The 10,246-nt window shown below is 43.5% G+C and overlaps 1 protein-coding gene across 1 annotated transcript in view; it reads left to right on the top strand.

Moving 5' to 3' along the window:
- The first annotated feature begins 1,422 nt into the window (after positions 1-1,422).
- The window catches only part of LOC147025953 (pleckstrin homology domain-containing family A member 7-like), a 192,201-nt gene continuing 183,377 nt past the window's right edge, over positions 1,423-10,246 (top strand). Inside the window, exon 1 of the mRNA XM_085880883.1 lies at positions 1,423-1,563. Within this exon, the coding sequence (XP_085737009.1) occupies positions 1,430-1,563 (134 nt within the window). The 5' untranslated portion in view covers positions 1,423-1,429. The remainder of the gene's footprint in view (positions 1,564-10,246) is intronic.

Below are 10,246 nucleotides of genomic sequence, written 5' to 3'. Positions count from 1 at the left end.
TGGTCCTGGCTGAGCTTATATGTAAGCAAATACTTTAAAGATGAATTTTGGGGCTGGACGTATGTCAGATAGAGGTTTTTAACACTTACGATACAAGTCAGCATCCCAATAAATGCTGTTTTAAGTCTTGTCTTTGTCATGAGATGACCAGAAGTATTGGTCAAGGTCGTGAGATAATTACTTGTCTTTTCCAGGAATGGCAAAAAGCTGCCTCGCGAGCAGGATGCATCGGTGCCTTGTAGTTGCGTGCCAAAGGGTTCCTGGAGTTCAACAGATCGAACAGTTGATCCAGTGTGCGGATGAAGATGCAAGTTCCCTCACTCCCTTGAAATTCAGGTAGTTTCAACTCTTCGTGGCAGAACTCAATTGCATCCGCGACACTTGAACTCAGCGTTTGAGCAGCCGTATTAACTTTCATTATATTTGTCTTTCATTCGATATGTTTCCAACTAAGTTTGTTTGCCAACCGTAGTCCTTCCTGTTTCTGCAGTTCATACAAGTTTTCTATATATTTCCAGGAGATGACCCTCTGAGAACTGTCTCTCATTGTCTTCAGTGTGCCGAGGCAATTCCTTGCAAGCTTTAACATATGACACGTCGAGGAATGCCCAAACGAGCTTGTGAGGATCTGCTGGGTGAGGAAACGACGAATTCATATTATCCGGGTTGATACTTGCGCCCAACTCTATCAACATTGTCAAATGCGCTGAAAACCCGTCACAGGTAAGCGAGATGACATTAACTCCAATTTCGTGTAGCTTTAGTAAACACTGAGACACAAGATTGGCCTGTTCTTTACCAGTCAAACCATTGATGAAGAAGTGGTCGACTGGAACTTTCCAATGATCATTCACCGCGACCAACATCATTACTAAAGCGTTTTTAGCAAGTGGCGCGGTGTCGTCCAGGTTACCTGCTCCAATGTCCACATATCCGAGCACCTTGTCACCAGACATCTCTACTGATTCCATCAGTGACATTTCGTCCAACATTAGGGCACATAGCGTACTCCTATCATCTTTAAATCTCGCCTCCAATGCGTCAAATACTACCTGGTTGAATCCCGGTGATCCGTCTATGGCACTGTACCAGGTTCGGATCGTTGAAGGACTAGGTAGAGCGAGATCGAATACCTCGCGTACATAGTCGTAGGCCTTCGCAGAATAGAAATTTATCGTGAGGGCGAATGACTTGATCACAGTATCGTATTCTTGCCTGGATTTCTTTCCGCTCGCCTGATTCTTTAATATTCGACTCATCACCCGCCAGTGGTACCCCAGAAAATGTCGAATTCAGTATCTCGACACAATTTTCTGAATCCATCCCTTTGTTTTTTAGTTCTTCAACGACAGAGCTTAATTTCTCTACCTGTTTCTTCAATCTTCGTGTTTTCTGCTGCGTAACCTTCAGTTTTTTCCTCAGGTTCTCAATGGTCTCGGTTGCCGTACCCAGCTTCCGTTTCATTTTACTGGGACTCGGATCGGCGCAGTACGTGTGGTCTGCTGAAGTCGACAGCCTTGGTGGTGAACCTGGCGCAGCTGTGAATTTTGGATCTGGGGCCAGGTGTCTGTCAACCGGTGGTTTCCGATGTATCGGTTTCTGTGTAGAAAATAACATCATTAATATCGGATCGAAATTTCGAATTAACTGGTGAACAGAAAACTGATAATTCACGGAAATTTTAGTGGTAAATTCAATACAGTGCGAACCGCTTGATAGAATCACAATTGGAGCACACTGATTCAGGATTCCATTTATTTTAATTGCATATACAGGATGTCCATGAAGTTTGAAAATTCGTGCTAAATTTGATTTCCGTGGGAATTTATTCATTTTATAAACATTTTGAATGTGGATGAATTTATAAAATTAATATGTTCGAATTAATTTTTTAGGCACGAATACAAAACGACCTGCATCGTCTGACACAGTCAGAATCGTACAGAAATTCATAGAAAAATCCTGGCAGCAAAGGAGGTCGTTTTTCTGGGTATTCGCAGCCAAAATCAATTCTAAAACTTTTATAGATTCAAAACAATTTAATATGTGTCAAATAAATATTTGTATCAAATAAAAAGATATAATATTTGTATCAAATAAATATGTATTTTTTTAGTGGAGACCATTGTAATAAATCGTGTATACTAACCTTCTGGTATGGAGATGAGGTGGAAATTTGAAGACGCTTGGTATGACGCCTTGTTTAAGCCGTTTCGTCTGGCCCGTACTGTCAAAGTCAGAGTTCAGGAAGTGTTCACTACAAAGTAATGTCACACCGGGCGTTGGTGTAAAATGTTCCCTTCTCTGTCTGGCACCATTGTCTGCACAACTTTTCATCCTTAGTGAATCTGGAGAAAAAAGATCCGAATGACGTTTTCGATTCTTGGCATTTGAAGGATGGGTACTACAATTGGCGTCAGTGGAGGTAGATTTCTGATATCAAGATAGATACGACCCCCTAACCCTAAGGCACGTAGGAAGCAAAATGATTTTGGGGGTAACATCGGGTTAGGTGGACCGCGGAGCCAGGACCCTCGGAATAGGGAGGGCCTGTGCCCCCAAATGGACAAATATTGTGAGCTACCCGCCCAACTATTTACGCAGCCACGGCGGTCGATGGGGGGAATGAATCTCCGGAAAAAAATTGAATTCTAGACGCCTGGAAAACTCATTTCCGGCCTATTCCTGGATAATATCGTTTTTTTACATTTTCTTTCAAATTATCGACTGTACTTTGCCATCATTTAGATTGTTATACTGGCGTTTAGCGTTTAAATTGTAACTTCTTAAAATAATACTCTAAAAATAGATTGACGATTGAAAGATGAAAAAAAAGCATCAATAATCTCATTCTTACCGATGAAAGGTGCATGTGGAGCTCTTCCCAGACTTATTATTGCATCCGAACGCCCGCACTGTGGCATTTTTACGTTTACCGGTTCAAAATACTGGCAAAATAGTTAAAACTCTTCATGCATCTACAGGTTTTTTGAATTGCGCGCGACAAGCGAGTGGCAACGCAACATGGCCGCTGAGCCATTTCCGGTGACTTCAGTTCTCACTGCTGCGAGTTGATGGCATTGCTGGTCCAGGTTATTATAAGAAGTCCGTGAGAATAATAATAATAATAGCACAATAATTGGCAGTAATAAAAAGAATAACGTGATACAATGACAGGACACGGTGCTATGACATCACAAATGACGTCACAATTAATGGGTTTTTTTCCCGATTGACGTCACAATTCTTCTTCTTCTTCGTTTGGTATGACGTCACAATCGACGCTGGGGACCTGAGTATGTGCCTTTTCAAGGTTTGTTATCGTTCTTCATCTGTTTCAGCTGTTTCCCAAGTGTTTTCCAAGGTTTGAAAGCTTTTTTTCCCAAGGTTTGAATTAATTGTTCAAATTATTAATTAATCCCAAGGTTTGAATTCTCCCAAGGGAAACAGCTGTTTCCTAAGGGTTTGAAAGCTGTTTTTTCCCAAGGTTTGAATTAATTGTTGTGCTTGGTAGACATTTGTGAATACATTTACAGAGAGGGGTGAGAGAGGAGGGGGGAAAGAGGGGGGAGAGAAGAGGGTGAGAGAGTGGAGGGAGAGAGGGGGGTGAGAGTGGGGGCGAGAGAGGAGGGGGGAGAGAGGGGGGGCAAGAGAGGGGGCATCACAATTCTTCTTCTTTTTGTGCTTGGTTCATCGAAAGAGAGTTGAGCTGGTTGCTCAGCTCGAGCTTGTTGGTTGTTGTTCATCGATAGAGGAGCGCCAGTTGCGAGAGTCACGCGTGTTTTGCGCTCTATTTCGTCGTCCGGTTCGGCTGGCTCTTCTTGGTTCATGGAGCTCTTTGTTCTCCGCTTGGTTCCCGGCTTGGTGCGACTCCTTGGCCTCATCTTGGAGGTGGTTCTTCGGGGAAGCGACGCATTGACGGGAAGGATCGGCGCCTCGTCTGACCAGCACGTGTTCAGAAGCACGAGAGGATTCGCTGGAGCTCGGGAAGGATCTCAGCTCACGGCGATTGGATCCAGCTCGCTCTCGCTGGAGCCCGGGTCCGAGCAGCTTGAAGACCACATGAGGTTGAGAGGTTTGAGATAGGTTCTGGGTTTCAGCTCATCTGTCCTTCCGAGTTGAAGTCCTTATTAAAGGCATCAGCCACCATTTCTTGTGTGTGTGTGTGTGTGTGTGTGTGTGTGTGTGTGTGTGTGTGTGTGTGTGTTTGTGTGTGTGTGTGTGTGTGTGTGTGTGTGTGTGTGTGTGTGTGTGTGTGTGTGTGTGTGTGTGTGTGTGTGTGTGTGCGTGCGTGCGTGCGTGCGTGCGTGCGTACGTGTGTTTGTGGGCCCGTCTAACAAGTAGGAAACTGTTAAGTGCCTGTGTTGTATTTGCTTTACATTTCATAATAGAACTTGGCTGTAGGTTTTTGCTCGTGTCTTTTTCCCCACCCCCCATTCATTGCATGTCTGTGTATGGAAATAAATGTCCCCATTGTTAAATGTCACCTGCTCGTTGCGTCCCTTCCTCACATTGACTGCCATGGAGCGTTCGGAATGTTTGCTGGCTGTTTATAAGCCGATACAACGTACATCTAGTCCGACGGGACTTGGCGATATATAACCACTCGGCAATCGCATACGGAACGAGCTGCTTAAGCGGCTCGTTTTCGTGCAGGTCCCATTGAGGTATAAACTCCCGGCATTTCTGTCCGTGCGAATAGTTAGGTACATCGACAATTCGGCGATTGACCCTGTAGCACGTGGACAGAAGAGTTGGCTGGTTTATGGTGTGTTAAAACACCCGTGGCTGGGTTTTGGCATTGATCCGGAAGCTGCGACGAGATTGTGCGTTCGGTGGGCGTGCGGCCTGCATTGGGTTGAAAAGGTCGTCCGCACGCCGGACGGGCGGAATTCCACAACAATATAAATAAAGAAGGGAATCACTGACTCCCTTTGGGTCCATCTAAATATATATGTTTATTCAGAAAATTTGAAAAGGGTATAATAATATAATGTACAGTGAATACAAACGTATTACAAAGTAACAAGAAATTTTTTTATTTGTTGAATTGTACATGTATATTGCAAAGTGCATAATTGAAAAAAACTTTTTATACGATGTTCATTTCAAGAGGAATCTTACTGTCTCTGAGGTCCTTTATTGCCTGAACAATGCAGTAATACAAATATCTAAATCATCCTATTTTACCACGGAACTGCGCCAGCTGGGGATTAACCCAGTGCTTGAGGACATTCGTCTGTTTCTTTCCGTCCTTGGAGGCAGTGTTGTAGCCAGTGTCTGTCTGTGTATCCTCCAAGTGATGTCCCTCACCATGCTCCTGGAACAAGGTCGCGGTTCTCATTGTCTGCCCGGTCAACCTGCTGGTTCTGTAGTCCTGGGTACCTGGAATTTGAATTTGATTTTATTTACTTATAAATCGCACCTAAAATAAAAACATATTTTAATGCGCTGTACAATAAAAAGTAATATAATGATACATATAACATTTAAGGTAAATCATATAATGTTTATAAGCAAAGGCTAAAAGTTAAATTGCATTGTATACTGTATAATATATGCTATGTAAACATGAATTACCAGGTCCTCATGAGGTTGTGCAGGATCACGCATGCTTTGACAATGAGCTTGACAGTGGAGGGGTGATGCTGCATGGTTCTTAGCAGAACCTGGAATCTGTTAGCCAGGATGCCGAATGCATTTTCTACTACCCTCCTTGGTCGGCTAAGCCTGTAGTTGAAGATGCGTTGTTCATTCGTCAGACCCCGGAGGCTGTATGGCTTCATCATGGTTGGTCGTAAGGCGAAGGCATCATCACCGATAAAGAAGTAAGGCACGTCCTGGTTGTCATTGGGAAGAGGCTCAGGGTCAGGGAAACTAAGGGTACCGTCTTCAGCGCATTCCTTCAGCTCACAGTCATTGTATATCTGCGCATCTGATGCTGATCCAGTACTGCTGACATCTGCCCAAATGAATTTGTAGTCAGCATCCACAAGCACCATCAGAACAATGGAGTAGAATCCTTTGTAGTTGAAGTATTGGGACCCACTCTTTGGAGGACAGCGGCAGGCCACGTGCTTCCTGTCAAGTGCCCCACATGTATGGGGAAAGTTCCATCGTTGGAAGAACTTGTCAGCTATGGCGCGCCAATCATCAGGAGTACTTGGGCAAACCAGAACCTCATCCACGTATTCGTCAATAATGGCTTGACAGACTTTTCTGACCACGTGGGACTGGGTGTTGTGAGGGACCCTCCATCCGAACTTCATCGAAGCATACTTGTTTCCAGAGGCAAGATGATGCAAAGTCAGTGCCAGCCTCATGCCAGGCTCAAGCGGATCCCTGTAGAAGGTGTACTGCTTGGTTATCCTTGGACCCACTCTGGCTAGCAGCTCGTCGAACATCGCTGGGGGCATACGCAGGAAGTTGGTGAAGGATGCATGGTCCTCGTTACGGAGTTCCACCATGAGCTGGTCATACATGCCAAACTGCCGTCGCCTCCCGATTCATGGTCTCACCCAGTTCCTTCTCCTCCGTTCACCTCTTGTTCTCCTGGCTCTATTGGCACGCAACTAGTAGTGTCAAATCGATGAGGTCATGTTGATGTTTGAGGACAGCTAGTAGGTAATCTCATCTCAGCCTTGCCGGATCCTCCATCTCTCGGATGACATGGACATCTACTCACCATGGAGTCTGGAACACTGACGGGTTCCTCTTGTGAACCCCATTTTTATATACCAATTCCCCTAAACGCTGCCAATACACCATTATATGGTAGCTGTAAGTTAGAAACACGTTCATTAAGTTATGTGGTCATCCAGAAGATGTCAAATACGTCAATATGCGTTGGAGATACGTTACACATAGGTTCAAAGCACGTTACTCATAGGTTAGAAATAAGTTACGGGTACGCTAGACATTACCTCGACGTGTTTCGACTTATGAGTAACTTACAAGTAACGTGTGTCGACGTGTGTCAACGATTGCATAATGTGCCTACAACTTATGGCCAGCGTATGCGGAATGTGTGAGTCATACGCTGGCCATAAGTTGTGGCCATACGCTGGCCATAAGTGCATGCACAAAATTTGTCGACGAGCTCGGCGTACTACGACGTATGCCAGCGTGCTTCAGCGTGCTCTTAACGTATACAAAACTTACCCATAACGTATTCGACGTGTGCCAGCGTATTCGCCAAATTTTTCATACGTCGGCATACGCTGGCTAAAACGTCAAGGTGTGACAGCGGCTTTTAGATTGTGCAAAATTAAAGGAGAGGTTTAATAATTTGGCCAACATTGTCCATGCTAAGAAGGCCCTCATACAGTAGGTAGAGTTATTTGTACAGGTAACCCAAGGTGAAAATTTAGATTAACTAGTGCGGGCCCGTACGCGCGTGGCCGTACGTGCAAAAAAAAAAAAGAATTGTGACGTCAATCGTGACGTCATAGCACCGTGTCCTGTCATTGGTTTGGTAAATAAATGGCCATAACTAGGGAACTACTTGTCCGATGAATATCAAACCTTGAAAAGGCATATCCTCAGGGCCCCAGCAATATACCTGGCAAGTTTCAATTAGATCGGACCAGTGGTTGTCGAGAAACAGCGGTCACAGACAGAAAGAAAGACACACACACAGAGATTGCTGGAATTATAGATAGATATGTAGATCAGTGGATAGTACTCGAACCCAATGGCATAATGACGTAGTATTTTCAAAAGATGCCCTCTGCTCTTTAGACTGGGCAATCATGGACACTCCCCTCTGAGATGTTTAGCCGAGATTCGAATCTCGGCCCAGCTGCAAACTGCTATCCTGGTGTCTCACAGGCATGTTCTCATGATCCCCTGTAGAGCAACAGATGTCAAGAAACCCTGTGTGTGACACATGAAATAATAAATATTTTTCAAGAGAAATTCACTGCCCTGTCGGCGATTGACATACAAACAAACAGAAATTCCAAATAAACAAAAGTTGCCATGGAAACAGCAATTTGCTAATTTGTAAAATGCGACCTACTGAGTGTTTTACATGTTTTGGATGACAATGACCTTGACCTTTGACTAATTTTGACCACATTTTATACACATACACGACACATGCATACAAATAAGCTGTGTAAGTTTCAATCTGATATGTTGAAAAAAAATCCTGAGGTTTGGAAATAATAAAATCACAAAAAGATCTGATTTGATTATCACGGGGTGAAATTGCTGTCATGTTCAGGGGAGTCTTAGCGGTCTTAAGGATGTTAGGGTTATAAAGGGTCTCAAGAGTCTTGGGGTCTTCAGGGTCTTTATGGGTCTTATGGTTATAAAGGGTCTATAGGGTCTTCGATGTCCTTGGGGGTTTAGAGGATTTTAGGAGTCTTGATGTTCTTCAGGGTCTTAAGGGTCTAAGGGTTATAAAGGGTCTTCAGGTTCTAAAGAGGTTTAAAGTGTCCAAAGAGGGTCTACATGTCCAAAACATCTAAAGATCAAGTGGTCTTGAGGGTGTATAGGTCCTCAGGAGTCTAAGGGGTCTTGAAAGGTCTAATGGTGTCGCAAACGTCTAAGGGATCTAAAAGGTGTAAGTCGAAAAGGTATGTTCCAATAGTCCTTACTGACTGGACATAATTAATAGACAGAGTCGAGGTCCAAAAATAAGTAATTAAAGTGTTCTGGTGTTCAAGTGTATAATTAAACTGAAATAAAATAAAGATTTTAAAGTTGTGAGAACATTTTTTTTCAGAAGTTTACCACCATTGATGCAGCGTCTTCCACACCACCTTATTAACCTCCGCCATCTTCGAAGATGGATGGAGGTTACTGTTTTCACCCCTTTCTGTTTGTTTGGTTGTTTGTTTGTTTGTGAACAGTATTACGGATAAACTCCTCGACAGATTTCGACGAAACTTGGTGAGGGTGGGGGGGAGGTTAGGTCTGGTCCAAGGATCATGCCATTAGATTTTGGACTTGGTCCAAAACCCAATATGGCCGCTATGGCGGCCAATTTGAAAAAATATTTGAAATTTTCTTTTTTGCATTTCTACATGTTTTAAGTGATTTCCAACCCCCCTCCCCAAAAAAAAATTGTTAGAGAAAAAAAAATTTTGCAGCTTTTTTTTAAACAAAATTCCGATTTCTTTTTTTTTGCATCTCTACATGTTTTAAGTGATTTCCAACAAAAAACATGCCAAAATTATAATTGCGGCTGATTTTGGAACTTCAGGTGGATATACCCACGTAAAATCAATTTGGCTCAAGGGATCTAGTTATGACGAATGAATTGAGTATGTAAAAGTTAAAAGTAAAAGGGAAAGTTGCAAACTATAACTCTGTGAGCACTGTTGACGTCAAATTGAATGAATAGGATATCAGGTTCACTTGAGTGACCTCACAGTATTGGCGGCGGAGGTTTTGCACTCTTCTGAGTGCTCCCCCTCTGGTTTAACATGTTACATGAGCTCTTCATTGTTGTTTGTGTTGTTTGTGTGCTTTATGACGTCCTTAAAAATAGTAAGTTTGCTGCTTGGAATAATTTTCAATTTTGTTGGACTGCCAGAGTCAGAAAAATTATCTTTCTGCTCTCTGCGCTTGTGCAATTGCGATCAGGACGAATTCAGATCCAAGCTGTTAGATATATATAACCTATATATATTATATATATATATATATATATATATATATATATATTATATATGTATATATATATATATATATATATATATTTATAATATATACAGAATGACTCGGTGAACTCGATCCTTGTAATTATGTTTCCGGTGAATCTACATGATTCTGTGTTTCCTTGTATGAGGATTCACTAAGTGTATGATGTAACCCAGAGGTTCCCGTTTGGTGGTGGTGTTGTCACTCTGTGGGAGGTGGTGGTGGTGAAGTCACTCTGTGGGAGGTGGTGGTGGTGTTGTCACTCTGTGGGAGGTGGTGGTGGTGTTGTCACTCTGTGGGAGGTGGTGGTGGTGTTGTCACTCTGTGGGAGGTGGTGGTGGTGTTGTCACTGTGGGAGGTGGTGGTGTTGTCACTCTGTGGGAGGTGGTGGTGGTGTCACTCTGTGGGAGGTGGTGGTGGTGTTGTTACTCTGTGGGAGGTGGTGGTGTTGCTCATTTTTCCCAGACGATAGCACAGAGTGCTCGATCCCTTGGGAGACTTTGAGGAAGTTTGCTGAGTTCGGGACTTAGTGCGGCGACACGTTCGAGTACGACAGTCACCGAGAGTTCGGGTATCGGTGGGGAGAGAAATGGCG

This window comes from Eptatretus burgeri, chromosome 5 (genome assembly GCF_056783735.1).
Source record: "Eptatretus burgeri isolate ZD-2024b chromosome 5, Ebu_testis_v1, whole genome shotgun sequence".
Lineage (NCBI taxonomy): Eukaryota > Metazoa > Chordata > Myxini > Myxiniformes > Myxinidae > Eptatretus > Eptatretus burgeri.
This window is presented reverse-complemented; position numbering and strand designations above follow the sequence as displayed.